The sequence below is a fragment of the Hakea prostrata genome, chromosome 2 (assembly GCF_041222555.1).
Source record: "Hakea prostrata isolate BN-2017 chromosome 2, UWA_Hpros_2, whole genome shotgun sequence".
NCBI classification, from domain to species: Eukaryota; Viridiplantae; Streptophyta; class Magnoliopsida; order Proteales; family Proteaceae; genus Hakea; species Hakea prostrata.
The window spans coordinates 59,600,400-59,621,405 of record NC_142601.1 but is presented as its reverse complement, the minus strand read 5'-3'; the positions used below and the strand labels follow the sequence as shown (position 1 = coordinate 59,621,405).

General features: G+C 38.5%; 1 protein-coding gene across 3 annotated transcripts in view; it reads right to left on the bottom strand.

Annotated features, from left to right (window-relative positions):
• Window positions 1–19,747, bottom strand: part of LOC149025334 (RNAse THREE-like protein 1) — a 143,148-nt gene extending 123,401 nt beyond the window's left edge. For all 3 annotated transcript variants that reach the window (XM_089145564.1, XM_089145566.1, XM_089145565.1), the window contains exons 1-3: window positions 19,366–19,747; window positions 19,043–19,220; window positions 9,891–10,001 (exon numbers count right to left, since the gene is read on the bottom strand). In XM_089145564.1, coding sequence (XP_089001690.1) covers window positions 9,891–10,001; window positions 19,043–19,220; window positions 19,366–19,490 — 414 coding nt within the window. In that variant the 5' untranslated portion in view covers window positions 19,491–19,747. The remainder of the gene's footprint in view (window positions 1–9,890; window positions 10,002–19,042; window positions 19,221–19,365) is intronic.
• Window positions 19,748–21,006: the final 1,259 nt, after the last annotated feature.

Sequence of the window (21,006 nt, the reverse complement as noted above, 5' to 3'; positions counted from 1 at the left end):
TTCATTGGTGTGTCATCAATAATTCCTAATTCCTGGAGTAATTGTTTTATCCATACCATCTCGCATGTTACCTATGCCATAGCACGATACTCAGATTATGCGCTTGATCTTGCTACCACAGTTTGTTTCTTACTCTTCCATGATACAAGATTTCCTCCAACGAATGTTCAGTAGCCTGTAGTCGATCTTCTATCAATAGGTGATCCAGCCCAATTAGCATCAAAGAATCCTTCAACATTTCTATGTCCATGATTAGTGTAAAGAAGTCCGCGTCCTGGTGCTTTCTTAAGATACCTCAGAATTCGTATAACTGCATCCCAGTGTGACGTTCGTGGGGCAGACAAAAATTGACTCACAATACTGACAGGAAAGGCAATGTCAGGTCTAGTCACAGTTAGATAATTCAGCTTCCCAACAAGCCTTTTGTACTTCTCTGGATCATCAAGAATGGTTCCATCTTCTGGCATTAACTTTAAGTTACAATCCATGGGAGTGTCTATGGGTTTTGATCCCAACATTCCTGTGTTTGAAAGCAAATCCAATACATACTTCCGTTGAGATAAGAAGATGCCTTTTGTTGATCGGGCAACTTCAACTCCTAGAAAATACTTTAACTTGCCCAAGTCTTTGGTCTGAAATTTCTTTTGTAAATAGGTCTTTAACCTATCAATTCTTGAAGTGTCATCTCCTATAATGACAATATCATCAACATAAACTACAAGAAAGATTTTGCCTGCATCAGAGTTTTTAAAGAATACAGAGTGATCACTTTCACAACGAGTCATCCCAATTTCTATTACAACAGTAGTGAATCGTCTAAACCATGCTCGAGGTGACTGCTTGAGACCATATAATGATTTGTGGAGGCGACAAACCTTATTCTTCTCCCCCTGAGCAACAAACCCAAGTGGTTGCTCCATATACACTTCCTCATGCAGATCTCCATGAAGGAAGGCATTCTTCACATCCAACCGAAACAAGGGCCACTGGTAGGTAGCTGCAAGAGAGATTAAAATGCGAATGGAAGTAAGCTTGGCAACAGGCTAAAAAGTATCAACATAATCTACACCATAAACTTGAGCATAGCCCTTTGCAATAAGACGAGCTTTCAGGCGAGCTAAAGAGCCATCAGGATTAACTTTCACAATGAATATCAACCTACAACCAATAGCTGTCTTTCCCGAGGGTAAAGGCACAAGATCCCAACTCTAATTGTCTTCTAAGGCTTGTAATTCTTCGTTCATTGCACTGGTCCACCCAGGATTAGACAAGGCTTCAAGAACATTCTTAGGAATAGGATAAGTCTCTATAGTAGATAAAGCAAGAGAGAACCCAGGTGATAAAGTAGAATATGAAATGAAGTTAGAGATGAGATACTGAACACAAGAACGAGTACCTTTCCGAAGAGCAATGGGAACATCAAGGTTAGATTTGGCAAGGACGTCCGCAAGATCAGCGGACGAAGTCGGCACAAAGGTAGAGACCGTAGGTGCAGAGGGGGGAGCCGGTGGTTTCGGACGGCGTGTGTACACTTTGGTAATGTCTAGCGGAGATGGAGGTGAAGGAACTGTACCCTGTGGAAACACACTTTGAAGAATACATAGATCATCATTTAGGTCAGTTAAACTATGAGATTCAGTAGAAAAAGGAGTGGATTTAAAAAATGACACATCTGCAGTAACAAAATATCTTCGTAAGTCGGAAGAATAACAACGATATCCTTTTTGAGTGCGAGAGTACCCCACAAACATACACTTTAGTGCACGAAGATCAATTTTAGAGATCCCTGGGCGATGATTACGAATGTAACATACACAACCAAATACGCCGGGAGGCAAGGTAAATAAGGGAGATGAAGGAAATAAGAGAGACTGAGGAATGCCGCCTTTTAGGACAGACGAAGGCATCCTGTTAATAAGATAACAAGCAGTTGAAACTGCATCAGCCCAAAAGGATTTAGGAGCCTGCATCTCAAATAAAAGAGAATGGGTGACCTCCAATAAGTGTCATTTTTTCTTTCTGCAACCCCATTTTGTTGAGAGTATCGACACAGGAGGATTGGAGAAGAATCCCATTAGTAGCCATAAATTTACAAAAAGGATTAGAGAAATATTCTTTGGCATTATCACTACGAAAAGTACGAATAGGAACACCAAATTGAGTACAAATTTCAATAACAAAATTGCAAAATATGTCAAATAATTCTGAACGATTTTTCATTAAATAAAGCCAAGTGACTCTTGAAAAGTCATCCATAAATGTAACAAAGTATCTGTAACCTGAAGTAGAAGTAATAGGACAGGGTCCCCACACTTCAGAATGAACTAAAGAAAAAGGGTGGTTTGATCTATTATTTATACGAGGGGGAAAACTCACATGATGAAGTTTTCCAAATTGACAAGACTCACAGTCCAACTTAGAAAGAGAATGAAAACTTTTATCTACCAATTTTAGGTTTTCCAAAAAGGGATGCCCCAACCGACAATGTATTTGATGGGGGATGGAAATACTAGAACAAGCAGTAGAGGATATTTTCTCGAATAGATACAACCCCCCAGACATACGGCCTCTACCAAGCATCTTCTTCGTCGTAAGATCCTGAAATAAACAATATCCAGGAAAGAATTTCACCAAACAGTTATTAGTGGAAGTAAATTTATGAACAGATAATAAATTAAAAGGCAAATTAAGTATGTAAAGAACTGAGGGTAGGGTAATGGATGGAGTGAGTTGAATAGTACCCACTCCTTTAACATTGATATGAGAGTCATCAGCAAGTGTAACCAAAGAGGATGATGGAACAAAAGAGGAAAATATACCTGTAGCCCTGGTCATATGATTAGAAGCTCCTGAATCAATGATCCATGGGTGAGATGTGATTGAAAGGCAAGCAGTAGCATTACCTCTCTGAACGAGGGTGGCAGTGGCAGATTGTGGTTGAGTGGCCTGAAACTGAGTGAAACAAATATAATCTTCCTCAGTGATCTATACAGTCTTACCCTCAGGATGAACTTTAGTAGTTGTAGACGATGATTCAGATGTGATGATTGCATTCGCCATGTGTGGGGGTTTCCCATGAAGCTTCCAACAATATCGTTGAATATGTCCTGGACGACCACAATGATGACAAGTCTTAACTTGTCCTGTCTTGGTCGTAGAGTTGTGTGAACTCGAATATTTTCCAATATTATTTCCTCAAATTCGTCCTATATTCTGTCCACCAAGGGCCTGTCCTCCAGAAGTGCCTCAGGAAATTGTTGCCAAAGCTGAATTTTCTGTAGAGTTATTGGTACTCTCCCTTGCAACACGAAGAACTCTTGAAAATGTGTCAGCTAACGTGGGTACATGATCACTACCAAGAATCTGTGCTCTAACTGCCTCAAACTCCTTTCCAAGACCTCCCAAGAAACCCATAACAGCTAATTGCCCTCTTTGATTTTGCATAGTTTTGACATCAGAGGAGATAGGTAGAAGAGAGTTTAGTTCTTCATACATTCTTTTAAAATCTGCAAAATATTGGGTAATATCTCTACCTTTCCTATCTACTCGATAAAATTCTTGGGGACAATTCGTAGATTCTAGCCAAATTATTCTGACCAGAATACAACACATTCAAATACTCCCATAATTTCTTCACAGTTTGTAAGTGAGTAACCAAATCTATAATATTATCGGCCAAGGAATTAAACATCTGCCCAAGTATTCGAGCATCAACAATTGCCCAAGTATCATCCTCTTTAGGTACAGTCTTAGTCAAATGATCTATCTGTCCCCGTCTAGTAAGAACAATTCTAACTATAGCCCTCCACTAGTGGAAATTTGATACACCCTCCAATTTCTTCTCAGTTAACCGATGAGAGGATGAAGAAATAATTTCAATCATGGTATTTTTACTTGAAGTTTCTCCCATATCCAAACACAATTAAAACCAAAATCAGATTAATCTCGTAAATCAGATCCAGATTAGTTTCGTAAATCAGATCCAGATTAGTTTCGAAATTAGAATCGATTAATCCCGAAATCGAAACCGTAAACAGATTATCCCGAATCGAAATCGAAATGATTAATCCCGAATCGAATTAATTCCAGAATAATTCCAGAATCAGAATTAATTCCAGAAACTAACCACCAGATATTGAACCACTTGAACAATAGAGCAAACCGAACCAACTCAAAACCAGTTTCAAAACTGATAAAATGCCCAAAAACGAGATTCTCTCACTAAACAGATCGTGAGTGAGGAAGACAACGACGGTCACTCTTCCTCACCCCAAATCGCAAGGAAAGAAATTTTCTTCATCAATCGGAGATTTATCGTACCTGAGAATGGCAAATTCCGGCACAAATCAAGCATCAATCTAGGCAACGATCTTGAGAAGAGGTCATCTCACAGCTCTCTCCTTGAAAATCTAATGACTTGATTGAACTGCTTGAATTAGAATGCTGATAGTATTCTTGAACTGTTAATCATGACTTTGAAATGATGTTCATGCTTGTTAAATGTAGAATTATCATGCTCTTATATTTAAATGATTGAATTGCATGAACTGTGTTCAAATGAGACTGAATGATGATTGAAATGAAAAAGATACATTGAGATAGACAGAGCATGGTAATGCAATGATGAATTGAATATGAAAAGAGTAAAAGAAAAAGAAATGAAAATGTAATGGCTTCTGTAAGTCCTAATGCTTAATGTACCCAAATGGGAGGGCATGAAGCAAGACTGAAAAGTGAAAAAAAATGAGTCTATGCCGATGGCAAATCACGAGGTGTACAAGGCCTTGTGCCTAGAAGCCACTTCGGTGGTGAAGAGACGAAGCCACTTCGGTGGTGAAGAGATAGAAACCACTTCGGTGGTGAAGAGAAATGTGCATCCTCTGGATTTGCCTAGGCTCAAGACTATAATTTCAGATAACAGAAATGAAAAGAAAAGGAAAAAGGAAAAGGAAAAGGAAAATGAAAGAAAAACTGAAATGCACAATGTTATATGACTTTGATGTGATAATTGATGCATAATGAATTGCCTGACTTACTTACATGGTTGTCTATATTGTTTACTGGGCCGCAAAGCTCATTATTGTAAATGTTGACAGGTCCACAGATATATGACAAGGGCAAGGGTGCTGCCACTTGATACTGCATTTTAAAGTAGAAGACGGAAAACTTTTCTTTTCTTTTTGTTGCAACTGATGTTAGTTGACTAAACTGTGAATGTATATATTTCTTTGAGATTGTACGTACTTTACTAGACACTGTTGAAAGGACAAATGTAAACATGACAAGACTTTAGACTGTGTACATATGTTTATGAGTCAAACTATCAAACAGGTTGTTTGTTTGTTCTTGAGAATGTTTAGTTTAACATTTTGTTTTAGTAGTTATAACCAGATTGATAATGAAAGGAACTGTCACGTGCCCTAGTTAAATGTCCATAAAGTGGGCCCCACCAAGCATGTGAAAACTAGGGTCGTGACAGATTATACACCAAACTAGTTGCGTCGACACTCCACCTCAAAATGGGGGTTGCCGAATGCAAGAATAGACATCTACTTAAGGTAGCACGTTCCCTCATGTTTTCTATGCATGTGCCTCTTCGGTTTTGGGGTGAAGCCGTTCTTACTGCGGCATATCTAATTAACCGAATGCCTTCCCGAGTCTTAGACCAATGTTGTCCCCTTGAGGTACTTTTAGGTACAGCAGTCTTTACAGTCTCACCTAAGGTTTTTGGATGTGTTGCCTTTGTCCGGATCCACCATGTTCATGGAAAGTTAGATCCTCGTGGGTTAAAGTGCATTTTCTTGGGTTATCCTACCACACAGAAGGGATATAAGTGTTATCATTCTAGTTCTCTTCGTTTTTTTGTCTCTATGGATGTTGTGTTCCAGGAACAAATTCCTTTTTTTTCCCCTACACCTCTTCAGGGGGAGAGTTTTAGTGAAGAGGTTCCAATGTTGATTCCTCCTTTCGATATTTCTCTTGAGATTCCTACAGATGATCCTCCTTTAGAAGATGGAATGACCTGACAGGAACAGCTGGTGGATGATATACAGGGAGAGACTAGACCTCTGAAGACCTATCAAAAAAAGTAACAAGTGACCCCTTCTGAACCAAGCCAATGAAAAGCTTTGGTTCCTGGCCCTGAACAATCCGTTCTTCCAGGTGAGTCTATCTTTGACCCTTCTTCTAATCCTACTCTAGACTTACCAATTGCATTAAGAAAGCAACCTCGAACTTGCACCAAGCATCCTATTTCCAATTATGTTTCATATCAGTCTCTATCTCCAGAATTTCAAAGTTTTATTTCCTCTTTGTCCTCTACTTCTTATTCCTAACACTTGGCAGGAGGCATTATCTCACTCAAACTGGAAAGAAGCTATGGATGAGGAAATGCAAGTTCTAGAAAAAAACAAAACGTGAGACTTGGTGACTTTGCCCATAGGAAAGCAGACTGTTGGGTGCAAATGGGTGTTTGTGATCAAGTACAAGGTTGATGAAACTGTTGAAAGGTACAAGGCAAGATTGGTGGCCAAAGGTTTCACTCAGACTTATGGCGTTGACTACCAGGAGACATTTGCTCCTATTGCCAAGATGAACACAATTCGTACTATTATTTCATGTGCAATTAATAAAGGATGGAGTTTACAACAATTAGATGTGAAGAATGCATTTTTGTATGGAGAACTCCAAGAAGAGGTATATATGGATATACCACCCGAGTATTCTACTACAGAGACTTATAGGAAAGTGTGCAAGTTAAAGAGGGCTTTATATGGGCTGAAGCAATCTCCAAGAGCGTGGTTTGGAAGGTTCCATAAGGCAATGATATCTAATGGCTATAAGCAGAGCAATGCAGACCACACTTTGTTTATTAAAAGAGATGGTTGCCACACTACTATACTTTTAGTATATGTGGATGATATTGTGAGCACAAGCAATAGTAAGGATGAGATTTTAGCATTAAAGACTTTTTTGGGAACTGAATTTGAGATCAAAGATATGGGAAAACTAAGATATTTCCTAGGTTTAGAGTTGGCATATTCTACTAGCAGTGTATCTCTATCCCAGAGAAAGTATACATTGGATCTTCTTGAGGAAACTGGAATGCTAGGATGTAAGTCTACTGAGACTCCTATTGAGCCTAACCTACACTTGAAGGAAAAGGAAGGAGAACCAGTTGACAAGATAAAGTATAAAAAATTAGTGGGAAAGTTGATCTATCTATCTCATACTAGACCTCACATCACATTTGCAGTTAGTCTTGTTAGCCAGTATATGCATGATCCATATTCCTCACATTTGGATGCAGTATATCGAATCTTGAGATACTTGAAGACTACTCCAGGAAAAGGAATTTTAATTTCAGCTCATGAACATTTGAAGATTGAGGCATATACAGATGCAAATTGGGCAGGATGTCCAGATGATAGGAGGTCTACCTCTGGGTATTGTGCATATGTGGGAGGTAACCTTGTGACTTGGAGAAGCAAGAAATAGGCTGTAGTTGCGCGGTCCAGTGCCGAGGCCGAGTTTAAGGCGATTGCTCAAGGCATTTGTGAGGTACCATGGCTTAAAGGGCTGCTTCAAGAGGTTGGGACAGATTTGGAGGTTCCTATACAGTTACTCAGATAGAAAGTTAACAATCAGCATAGCTCATAACCCAGTACAGCATGATAGGACTAAGCATGTGGAGATTGACAAACATTTCATCAAAGAGAAGCTTGAGGCTGGGCTGATCCATATCACCTTTGTTACTTCAAACGAGCAACGGGCTGATGTGCTCACAAAGAGCTTGAGCACGAAGATATTCAATTACATTATGAGCAAGTTAGGCATGATAAATATCTATGCTCAAACTTGAGGGGGAGTGTTGAAAACATGGACTGATGTTTCCTAATTAGAATAGGATTATGTTTCCTCATAAGTCTAGAGTTTTATTTATATATTTCATTTACCTACTTAGTATAGGACTTAACTAGGTTGTAACTATAAATACCCTATTGGGGTCTTGTGAATAACTTACTTTTAGAGGAGCAATTCCTCACATTACAACAGTAACCTTCACAACTCGCTTTCATAACGTGATTTGGGAGGCCATCTATAAGGATGTCCTCAAGCTAACACTTCTTCACCTCAAGTCCCTTGTAAACTCCCCAAGGAACAAGCACATTGTCGAGATTTAGGACAATACTCGTCCTTTACTACATCACCCCTAGTTGTGGTTTCCCTTCCCCCCAACCCCCTGCCCCTTTAATGTTTCCCTTATCGGGTTGTTTAATTTTTTTTATTATTCATTCCAAAAAAAAAAGTTTCACGAAATTTAAATAATTTACTTGTGTTTGTCCAATTTCTTCTAGGATTTACGTTGGCATGCTAGGGTCTACCACTACCAAGGGAGATCTGGGTAATCAAGTCGTGTGACTTATGTCTGCCTCGGCATATCAAGGACTTTGATGCCTTTTGGGAGAAGGCAACTAAACTCATGGGGTTCCTTCTTGGCGAACTTGTGCAGCTGTGCCATTACTACCCTAAGTCTAAGAAAAGAGAAGAACAAAACCTAAACTAAGAAAGATAAAAAGATGAGTGAAATTGTCATTTGTCATTGATGTGTTGTCCTTACAAATGGATTACACCGGGATTTATCGGTGGAGGAAATAACTACCCTCCTATAACTAACTAAAAACTGCTCTCAGGATAATCTCCCAAGAGTTTGGAAGAAAAGGAATTCAAATTCAAATAACTACAAGTAACTACTATAAATACTTCATACTTTATGGGTTCTGGCCTACCTAGACAAGAACTGGTTTCATCCTGTGCTAGCACTGATTTAACCCGGTTCATACTCAACCCACTCTGGTTCAAAACCCGGTTCATGGGGATTGCTAGTTTTGGGGGAATAAAACGTGGCAATAAAGTGGAGGTGGAGGTGCTTATAAAGAAAATGCAGCAGGTTTTATCATAGAGGGCAATATTTCCAGATTTCAACCAGAAAAAACATTTTAGGAGCATTCTTTCAGTTTTTTCATTTTATTAAATAAAAAAATTTTTGGGTGAATAAATAAATATATTAAAAACAATCAATTTGCATATGGGGTTGTTGTCCTACATAGTTGCAATGATAGGATTGACCAGACCTTCTTTTGAAAAATAACCATCCATAAATTGTAAGTTTGAAACCCAAAAGTTTGCAAGGAATTCTCGAGAAAATTTAACTTTTCAAGTTTTTTTTATTTTTTATTTCAAGGGTTTGATTCTGGGAACAGCCTCTCCACAAAGACAGGGCAAGGCTGCAAGCATTATGGACCGCTCAAGACCCTACATGCACCATGTATGCCCTTTCAAGGGTTCAATCTGAAAACCTTTCTCATATTGTACAAAGACTTTTATTTGCAGGCTCCTCCCTCCACCAAAGAGCTTGAATTTTGGCAAACTACAATAAAACAGGACAAATAGGAATTGAAATTCTTTAAGGTTTGTACTTTGCTCTATCCAGGACAGATACTCATAAAATCTAACGATAAGGCCAAATAGGGCTGGATATTATGCATATAACTGATAAATCTTGTACAACTGATTCAGTTATAATACTATTTGCATTTTTCATAAAAGCATGAAATCATTGATGGAGTACTTGAAGATAACTGCACAAGTTTTTGTCCATTGGTTCCTCTTTTTTGCTCTTTTCCTTTTTTTGCAATTTTTCCATCATTCCAGTCACCATTATCCATTTCTTTGTGCTTTGCCAATGTATCATACGCATTAATCTCTTTACAGCTCCATGGAGAAAACATAATAATAATAGTTATTGAGAAATATTGCTCAAGTCAAGTTCTCAAAGAATGTTGAATACAAGGTCCAAAAAAGAAATGTGAACTAAGAATCATGCCAACCTCATACTGTTCAATCGCTTTTTCCCATTCAGCATGTCTTTTCAAAGATTTGCAATTTCCATAATAGCTCCCAACCTTGAAGTCAATGGACTCCGCAATGACCCTAGCTTGCTGTAAGAGAAATGAGAAAAAAATTATACGTGAAAAGTGAGAAGTACCAACTGCATTACATTTACATAGCACGGTAATGGTTAGAAGTTAGAACTTAAAACTTACAACTTAGTTTCAAACGATACATAGACAAGTAGACAACAAATGAACAAAAGTGATACACTACTACTATGCTAGCCTACTAGTGCTAGGTCTAATACATGTGTCCCATACCAAGCACAGTATATATCCCCATTACATATGGACCATATGGTTGTCGAGGTGGTCGACAATTGCAGCTCTATACGTCACCTCATCCACATGGCTAAGAAGTCTTAATGGTGGGAAGTCCAAGTAAATAAATCTTGATGGACAAACTGGTGGTTGTGGTTGAATGTCAAAGATTTGATCCACAAATTTATGTGACCCCAAAGAAGAACCCTGGTAGTCAGAAGGGATACCATAATGAGCATAACCATAAGGTCCTACTTGTGTCTGACTCTAATAGCTAGGAGGGACACCATAAGGTCTATAATTAGAACTAGAAGCAGAACCAACACTCTCAATAGCACTATCAATGATGAAATAACATAACCATGAATGAATAAATGGATTATCTGGCCACTTGAACCTTAAGATTAACAGTCTACCATAAAAGTGAAACAAGGAAGCAAAATTTTTGGGCCGAAACTTGATCAAGGAGACAGAAAACAAGAGTAGCACAAATACTCTTCAGTTACAAAACACCGAGAGAGAACACTAAGAGAGAAAGAGAGAGAGTATAGGGTAGAACTAGAGACACTTAATAAGATGCAACAACCAGTGTTCTATACAAAACACCGAGAGAGAGAGAGAGAGAGAGGGGGGGGGGAGTATAGAATAGAAGTAGAGACACTTAATAAGATGCAACAACCAGTGTACAAACCTAAGGAAAATAAAACATATGTGCATTAACAGAACACAAAAAACAGAAAATAAGATCTCATGGTAAGACCCTCAACCGATGGTCCTTCAATCATGGGATGCAATATGATAACCAAATTCCTGTCCTCAGGGTCAAAGTTGTTGATGCAAATCGGAATTGAACATTCCTCAAGGAAGAGAAAGAGAAGTTACAAGGAAGCCTTCAAAAACTCATAGTAGAGGAAACTTCCCAATTTTCACCCAGTCAACTTCACTAGAAATCACAAATTTTTATGCAAATATTCGAATTTGACCAAGCTACTACTTAAAGGGTCAAACTGGTTTTGCATAAAATAGTGATTCATCCAGAACTTCTTACCACCCCCCCCCCCTCCACACCCAAAAAAAAAAGGAAAAAGGAGAAAAGAGGAAGTACTGATGCCCATATATAATACATAGTCCCGAAGCATTCTAACTCATTCTACAAAATCAACTAATTTTACAATCAGCTCCTCCAATTTAACTGAAACCAGACAAAATTCAACATCTTTCAAATTCAAAAATAGAAGAGTTACTATGTGCTTTTACAAGAATAACAGAAAGAGGAAGTGGATAAAATGTCAGCGTTCATCTAGAGCCTGGACTCCAAAGGAAAACAGCATGAAGGAATTCGTGCAAGACGACACCAGTCTATCTTCAATTAAAGCTCATGGAAGTGTAAAGAAGAATAGGGAAACTGAACCAACAAGGATGATGCTTAATTGAGCTGATTGAATATCTAACAAAAGAAAGAAACAGGGTCTATCTTTCTGGGACAACATAGCAATGGTAAGTTGAAAGAACACAAATTTGACAGGGATAAATTAGTTCATCAATCAAAAGATCAATGAGAAGAATCCTGCGGAGATTAGTAAATGTGGAGTCTAAGATACTATTTCTCTGTTAGCTAACATTATTACATAGCTCACTGAACAGCTTCCTGGACCTTGTGATATTCTTAACAAAATAAATTGGTGCGGATAGGATTGAAGAAGTATATACATATTGCAATACAACTTTAGTTGGTATGGCTGCAGACTACAAAGGAGTAATAAGAGACGCTAGCACGAAACCTTTACTGGCTTATGCAGGGAAAGGAGATGACTTGCTGGTCCTTGCTGTGGAATTATTGGCAATCCTTTAAGGATTGCAATTTTGCATTGCGAGGGGATGTTGAATGGAGGAATCGATTCGGGTAGATCTTGTGATTTAGTTAGTTTTAGTTGGTTTACTTTCCTTTTTATGTTCTTTCCTTATTGAGAGTAGATTTGCTAGGATCTTATTTTTCTTGTAAGATTCCCAAACTGGCAGGATTTTATTTGGTAAGTTTTAAATGTAAATAAAGCTCTTGTTGTGTCCTTCAGACACAAATCAAGAGTTCTCCAACTCTTCCAACATGATATCGGAGCCAACTCTGATCCATCCTAACCACCATCATCTTTCTCAACTTTCCTCCCAATAGCAAAGCACCAAAAAAAATCTCTACAAGGAAAAGGAAAAAAAATCTCTAGAAGTATCTAATTCCTTGTACGACACTCCTACGGCCATCCCCCACGCACCCAGTGTCTCCAAAAAAAAAATTGTCCTATAACATCCTTATAGTTTGTTTTTTTGGTGGTGAGCTTTTTCTCCTACAAAAATAATTTTTTTTCCTAGTACCTAATTTGTTCTTTGAGTTCTAGCAATGGTTGATACAGCCTCCTCCACTTCTTCTGGTGCATCTGACATGAATGATCCTCTTGTTTCCTCTATTTTACAGGATAGTGATTTCTCTCACTTTTAGATGACCACTATTAAGGTTGATGGCACAAAATATCTCCGTTGGTCCCATTCTATTTCCCACACGATTGGTGCTCATGGATTGACTAGCCATCCCTTTGGAACTTATATCAAGTCGTCTATCTAGTATAGCTCAAGATAAGAGGGAGATGGATGAGTGCTTTATTATGGGATTTCTCCTTAATTTCATTAAACCAAGTATTGTAAAGAGTTATCTTCTTCTTCTTGATGCTACGACAATTTGGAAGGTTGCAAAGGAAACATACTCCAAAGTTGGTAATGATGCACAGTGCTCTGAGATCCAAAGGAAGATTCATCAGTTACAACAAAAGGAGCTTACCCTATCTCAGTACTACAACACTCTTCGAGACTATTATCAAACCCTCGACTTCTACGGCCATTTTACTCCATCCAGTGCTGTGAATGTTGCTGCATATCAAAATTGGGAAGACAAACTCAAAATGTATGATTTTGTGGCAGGGTTGAATATTGAGTACGATCAGATTTGAGCACATATCCTTTCCCGGGAACCTTTTCCTTCTCTAGAGCAAGCCTATACTATGGTTGACACAAAGGACAGTCAGACGAAAGTTATAGTACACATTCAGACATCTCACAAGTCTGCATTAATGGTTGATTCTGGCAACAATAAATATAGTTCCGGTGATTCTCGCACTCAAATGAAGTGTGAGTATCGTGGAAAGGAGCGTCATACAAAAGACAAGTGTTGGAAGATGCATGGATGACCAACAAATTCCTACGGAGGTAGGAATGGAAATAGGGGCAACAATTAAGCATCTTCAAGCCAAGCTAGTTTTGTTAGCCTAAGTACTCCAACACCTCTTTCCCCATACGAGCTCCAACACCTTTTCCAACTAATGTCCAAAGTTCCAAACTTGACATATCTTCTCTTGCACTGACTTCCAATGCGAGTGTCGTTTCTACAATTGTTCCCTCTGCTGATCCACATTCCTTCACTAGTATTTTTGGTTGTCACAGTGTAAACTCGTCTTATTCCCTCTGGATAATAGACTCTGAAGCAATCGACCACATGATTAGTTCATCTTCCTTGTTTCATACTTATTACTCTATTGCTTTTGCTCAAGATGTTCGAATGGCAGATGGGTCTCTTTCCCGCATCATTGGTAAGGGATCTATTATCTGTTCACCTTCTCTTCCTCTATCCTCTATTTTGCATGTTCCTAAGTTTTCGGCTAACATTTTATCTATTAGCAGCCTTACACAAAATATGAACTGCAAAATAACTTTTTTCCTTCTCACTTTGTGTTTCATCCTGGAAATGAGGCGTATGATTGGCAATGGAAGACAGAAAGGGGGGGTCTACTTATTGGATGGGTCTCCATCAGCTCTTTCTATACGACCTCTAGTTCCACCTCTCCAGCACTTTTTACCTTATCACAGTGGCATTGTCGTCTTGGCCACATTCCATTATCTATTTTATTTAAGCTATTTCAGGATTTGGTTAACAGAAGTAATTTGAATGATTTTTACTATAAGGCATGTATTCTAGCCAAACAGACTAGGCATGTTTACCCTATCTCAAACCGTCGTAGTCCTATTCCCTTTTCAGTTATTTTGATGTGTGGGGTTCTTGGACCGTGTCTTTTGTCTGGTTATAGGTGGTTTTTTACCTTTATTGACTGTTGCACTAGGACCACATGGGCTTACTTACTTCACCAAAGAAGTGAATTTTTCTCATTTTTCCAAAATTTTCATAATATTGTTAAAACTCAATTTGGAGCTACAATCAAAAAATTTCGTACGGATAATGTGACTGAGTACTTGGGTAGTGCATTCCCTTCTTACCTATCTAGCCATGGCATCATACATCAAACCAATTACGATGACACTCCAACTCAAAATGAGGTTGCAGAACGCAAGAATGGACAGCTACTTGAGGTAGTGTGTTCCCTTATGTTTACTATGAACATGCCTCCTCGGTTTTGGGGTGATACGGTTCTTACTGCAGCTCATCTGATTAACCAAATTTCTTCTCGAGTCTTAAACAAGAGCTGCCACCTTGACGTTCTTTTAGGGATAACAACGGCCTTTATAGTATCACCTAAGATTTTGGGTGTGTTGCCTTTGTCAGAAACCACCATGTTCGTGATAAGTTGGATCCTTATAGGTAACAATGCATTTTCTTGGGTTATCCTCCTATACAGAAGGGGTATAAATATTATCATCTTAGTTCTCATTGTTTCTTTGTATCTATGGATGTTATCTTCCAAAAACAAGTTCCTTTATTTTCCCCTGCACCTCTTCAAGGGGAGAATCTTAGTGAAGAGGTTCTGGAGTTAATTCCTCCTTCCGATATTTCTCTTGAGATTTCCTGCAGATGATCCTCCTTTAGAAGATTAAGTGACCAAATAGGAACAATTGGTGGATGGTTGCAAGGGGAGCCTAGACCTCTGAAGACCTATCAAAGAAAGTAACGAGTAACCCCTTCTGAACTGAGCCAGTTGGAAGCTTCGGTTACTAGTCCTGAAGAATCTATTCATCTAGGTGAGTCTATCTCTAATCCTTCTTTTGATCCTTTGGAATTACTAATTACATTAAGAAAGTAGCCATGGACTTGCACCAAGCATCTTATTTCCAATTATGCCCTATATCAGTCCCTATCGCCAGAGTTTCAAAGTTTCATATCCTCTTTGTTCTCTACTTTTGTTCCTAACACTTGGCAAGAAGCATTATCTCACTTAAACTAGAAGGAAGCTATGGATGAGGAAATGCAAGCTCTGAAGAAAAACAAAACGAGGGAATTTGTGACTTTGTTTGCAGGAAAGCAGACTGTGGGGTGCAAATGGGTCTTTGTGATCAAGCACAAGGCAAGATTGGTGGCCCAAGGCTTCACTCAAACTTATAGCATTAATTACTAGGAGACATTTGCCCTTGTTGCCAAGATGAACAGAGTTCAAACTATTCTTTCATGTTCAGTGAACAAAGGGTGGAGTCTACAACAGTTAGATGTCAAAAATGTTTTGCTACATAAAGAACTCCAAAAGGAGGTGTACATAGATGTGCCACCTCGGTGTTCTACTACCGAGGCTCATGGAAAAGGGTGCAAGTTGAAGAGGGCATTATATGGCTGAAGCAATCTCCAAGAACATGGCTTGGAAGGTTCCATAAGGCCGTAATCTCTAACGGCTATAAGCAGAGCAATGCAAACCATACTTTGTTCGTCAAAAGAGATGGTTCCCACACTATTATACTTCTAATATATGCAGATGATATTGTGACCACAGGCAGCAACGAGGATGAGATTTCAACATTAAAGACATTTTTAGGAACTAAATTTAAGATCAAAGATATTAAGAAGCTTAAATACTTCCTAGGACTAGAGTTAGCATATTTCGCCTATAGCGTGTCTCTCTCTCAGAGGAAGTATACATTGGATCTTCTCAAGGAAACTAGGATGCTAGGTTATAAGCCTACTGAGACTCCTATTGAGCCTAACCAACATTTAAAGGCAAAAGACGAAGAACCAGTTGACAAGACAAGGTATCAAAAGTTGGTGGGAAATATGATCTATGTGTCTCATATTAGACCAGACATCACATTTGCAATCAGTCTAGTTAGCCAATATATGCATGATCCCTACTCCTCTCACTTGGACGCAGTTTATTGCATCTTGAGATACCTGAAGGCCACTCCAAGAAAAGGACTCTTGATTTCGGCTCATGGACACTTGAATATTGAGGCATATACGAATGCAAATTGGCCAGATGTCCAAAGGATAGGAGGTCTACCTCTGAAAATTGTGTGTATGTGAGAGATAACTTGGTGACTTGGAGAAGCAAGAAACAAGATGTGGTTGTGAGGTCCAATACTGAGGCTGAGTTTAAGGCAATTGCTCAAGGCATTTATGAGGTACTATGGCTAAAATAGCTACTTTAAGAGACTGGGTTAGATTCAGAGGTTCCTATACAATTGTACTCTATCTAAGTCAGCAATCAGCATAGCTCACAACCTAGTACAGTATGATAGGCCCAAGCATGTGGAGATTGGCAGACATTTAATCAAAGAGAAGATTGGCTAGGTTGAACCGTATCACTTTTGTTACATCGATGAACAACAGGGCTGATGTGCTTACAAAGAGCTTAAGTACAAAGCCACAAAGGTGTTCAATAGCATCATTGGCAAGTTGGGCATGATAAATATCTATGCTCCAACTTGAGGGGGAGTGTTGTAAGGAGGAATTGATTAGACGAGATCTTGTGATTTGGTTAGTTTTAGTTGGTTTACTTTCATTTTTCTATTCTTTCCTCATTGGGAGTAGATTTGTGAGGATCTTATTTTTCTTGTAAGATTCCCACATTGGGAAGATTTTATTTGCTCCATATTTGGTAAGTTTTAAGTATAAATAAAGCTCATGCCATGTCCTTCAGAGACAAATCAGGATTTCTCCAACTCTTCCAACACGGGAATTAGGGGTTGTCCATGAATTTTAACTCCCAAGCAACTGTTGACATTATCGATGGAAAATTCAAGGCCCTGGGAGAGTGCAACGCATAAAGTGGGAAATCAACCAAAGGCCAATATGTTGCATATGAGAGAGTTAAGGCATGTGTGTAGACTGGAGAGAACTGAATCAACCGGTAGATTACATGGCATCAGTTGAAGTGGGAAATTTAAAGGGAGCTAATTTAAACACATGAGAACTTTCCTAGGGAGCTTCTTGAGTTGATTCAGAAGGATGTGGACTCACATATGTTTTATATAGTGTAATTGGGCGCCTGTAAATGGTATCTCTTCGGGAAACTGGTTAGGAGGAAATGCCCCCTTGTTTGGAGTCCTCTCACGCTCCATTTGAGGGGTTCTAGGCGGCTGCCTATTTTGACCTTTTCCTCTTTCTTATAGAAAGAATACTTATCGAAAAGAAAAAATCCAAAAATAAAGGCTAAAGTGTAGCTGAACGGATGTGTGAATAGGTTAACTGAACCTTTTTAAATATTCACCATCAGATTTGTTAAATTAAATCTGAATCATCCAATAAGATTTCTATTTTTTTTCCTATTATTTATGGGTTAGTTAAGTTTAACCTAATATCATCGGTTGTTGATTCTCGTTGACGGTAACATCTCTTTCTTCTTCTTCTGTGCATTCTTGATCGACCTCACTAAAAACTCTTTCACCTTCAATCATCAAGCTAAGAGTTCTTTACCCATGGAGATAGAATGACATCATCAGTTAGGATAGTAGGAGAGGGGATAAAGTTTCTGGAAATTGGACGAAACAACATTTGTTTATAATTCTAATGGACAGAAATTGGCTTCCAAGGTCGAATGGGTTTACCACATTGGATTACTAGAGAGAGAAAAAGGAAAAAGTGGGCTCTGTTTGAGTATAGATTAAAAATGAAATATGTGGAAACCCTTTATAATAAGGCAACGGAATAGAACGGATGGATACTTGGAAAAATTGAATATGCAGCTGGGTTACAGGAACTTGGATGGATAGGATTTGAGTTGTTGGTGTTCTCTTCACCAAAATCTCTCGGTCGTGATGTCCGTGATGTTCTGATAAAGGGATCAACTGGGTAAAGCCCTTGGCAGCTACAACTACCATTATTCTTTTGATTATCTAAGTTTGGGCATCAATTTGAGTCATCATGTTATGAATATTTTGAGAGAATTTCTTTTTTCTTGTTGAGAGTTAAACACAGGAGGTTTTGAGAGAAGTTCTTCTTCACTTTGTTGAGAGTTAAACAGTAGAGTTTTGAGAAACCTTCTGCTTCACTTGTTAAGAGTTCAACAATGAAGGTTTTAAGAGAATTTCTTCCTTACTTGTCAAGAGTTGTACTGTGGAAGTTTTGAAAGAATTTTTCTTCCCTTCAAAGTTAAAAAATTTAGGTTTTGTTAATTTCTTAAATAAATAAATAAATAAATAAATAAAACTCTGTTGCTTGGGATTCTCAAGTTGCACATCCTATTCTTTTTGAAAATTTAACTGGTGATACAAGGTTAACTTAACCGAAAAATATGAATTTTATTGGACGATTCAGATTTAGTTAATAGATCTCACTGTAGATATTTAGAACCGTTTAGCTAACATATTCACACGTCCGTTCAGCTACAGCCTTCCCAAAAATAAATTAATAAACTATACTAAACTAAACGCACAATAAGATTGTACATTGTTACCTACATAGTTTCTCCTGTAAAAGCTATCCATGAAATTAAGAACTGAAACCACCCAAAGAGTTCACTCTTCACTGGTGACAGTAATCAAACATTCATCTACCTATATCTTCCGTTTTCCATTTTCAATAAGCCGAAAAATATAGAGGCAAATAGAAGAATCTACGATAAGATGCTCACCTGCCGAACCAATGGTATTGTTGGTGCCAGAAACACACATATATCATTCTTAGGTTTCTTAATCAGGTGACCAAGCTCGTAAATAAGCAGCAGAGCGATATGAGTTTTGCCGGAACCAGTTCCCAAGTAAACAATCACATTCTCCTCCAAAGCTTTCTTACAAAGGTCCAACTGGTAACTGAACCACAAACAAGAAAAGAAACGCAACATTTAGAAACAAACATAGATTCCATATGGAAATTTAACATTTTAACTACAACAGTTAGTTTTTTTTTTGGGTAGATACTACTACAACAGTTACGACACAGAAGAAAGAAGCTTACTTTCTAGCTATGATCCTTGGATCCTTCGGTTTGCCATTGACATTTGAGAATTCCACTTCATCATCAGCCGTAGAGTGAAGCACTCCACCGGTTTCCTCCTCTTCTTGAAAATGAATATCGGCCATCACTTCACTGCTCAAACTCCCTTCTTACCGAGATCACTGAGATGTAAAAACAGGTTTTCATTTGCTTAGCAAAGAAGAAAACAACTATTCTTTCATCCAAGAATGAAAAACAAAAAAGAGCGCAGCCTCTGTGATCTATCGCTGCACATATGGATAAACTCCAAGTCTCTGAAATCAAGGGAGTCAATTACTATAACCGAAAGTCTGAAAGGTGGAAGACGCCTTTATTTTCCTTTTTTTGGGGGAAAGGTGGAAGACGCTTGTTTTTTTCAAAACATTCACACGTTGAATTCCGGAAACCAGTGATCAAGATTCTCATTTTCGTTCAGTCGGATAAAGATTCCAATCTAATGGAAGAGATGAATACATGACCGCATGACGCAACTATGGATGGAGATAACGTGATAAAGTGATATCAGCACTGACGGTGGAAACCCCACGGTCCCCCACTATCACCAATTCACCATTTGGGTAGTTCAAGGATCCGTATTTCTTAGATTACCCAAAAAAAAAAAAAAATTCCGTATTCCTCGAATTAAATGATATACAGACTCTTAAAAGTAAAAAAAAAAATTTGGAACGACTTTGATTTGGTAAGACTATAGCAAAAACTTTACCAACGGGGTTGGTCCAAGTGGTAAGCAGCTTAGTTCGCTTAAGCAAGGTTTCAGTATTGAATCCTTGTGGATGCAAAAATTCCCCGCTGGGAGGCTCATCCACCAAAGCCAGGTGTGCAACGCTGGATCGAACCATCGGTTTATAAATCGGGATTGGCAAACCAAAAAAAAAAAAGGACAAACTTTATCTACTGAGGAAGACGAAGCAAGCCCGACCTTTTTTTTAATTTAATTTCAACGAAGAAAAGCAACTATTACTAAAGAACCAAGTAAGACATGAAAAGGAATGCCACCAGGCAGCACGTGCGACTGAAATATGTATAGGAAATTACTAGAATGCCCCTTGAAAAGATGAAAAATATCAACTTTGACCTCTTACTTTTTTTTTTTTTGGTAAAAACCTTTTACTTTGATGGATAGAGGGATCGTGCTTTTTTTAAATCTTCCTCACATATTTAGGAGGAGTCTATCTCTGAGTATTGATAAAATAGATCACAAGTAGGTCTCCTCTTCTAAATGTGTGGTAATAAAGACTTGAGAGGAAACCGTTCCAACTCAAAAATATCAAGGTTGTTTGGGTCATTGGCAGCTTTGCGCAAAATTATTTCATTATTTGAGGTTAGGTGTAAGCATGGTTCCTCGTGTTGGTGATATATCACCGACACGGGGCGACATTTCGACATGTCGCTGGGGAGCAACACAACACCCCCGAGCGACACGACTTATACACTAAGTCAACGAAATATCGCCAACATTGTTTTTCGCCGATTTTTCGTTCGCTTTTTGCCAAGGTGACATAGAGCCTCTAAAAGCTCCAGGGGCGTTGCCCCCACACGACCCCCGTGTCCGTCGGCAATAATATGTGAAGCATGAGCCATACTTAACATAATTGTATGATG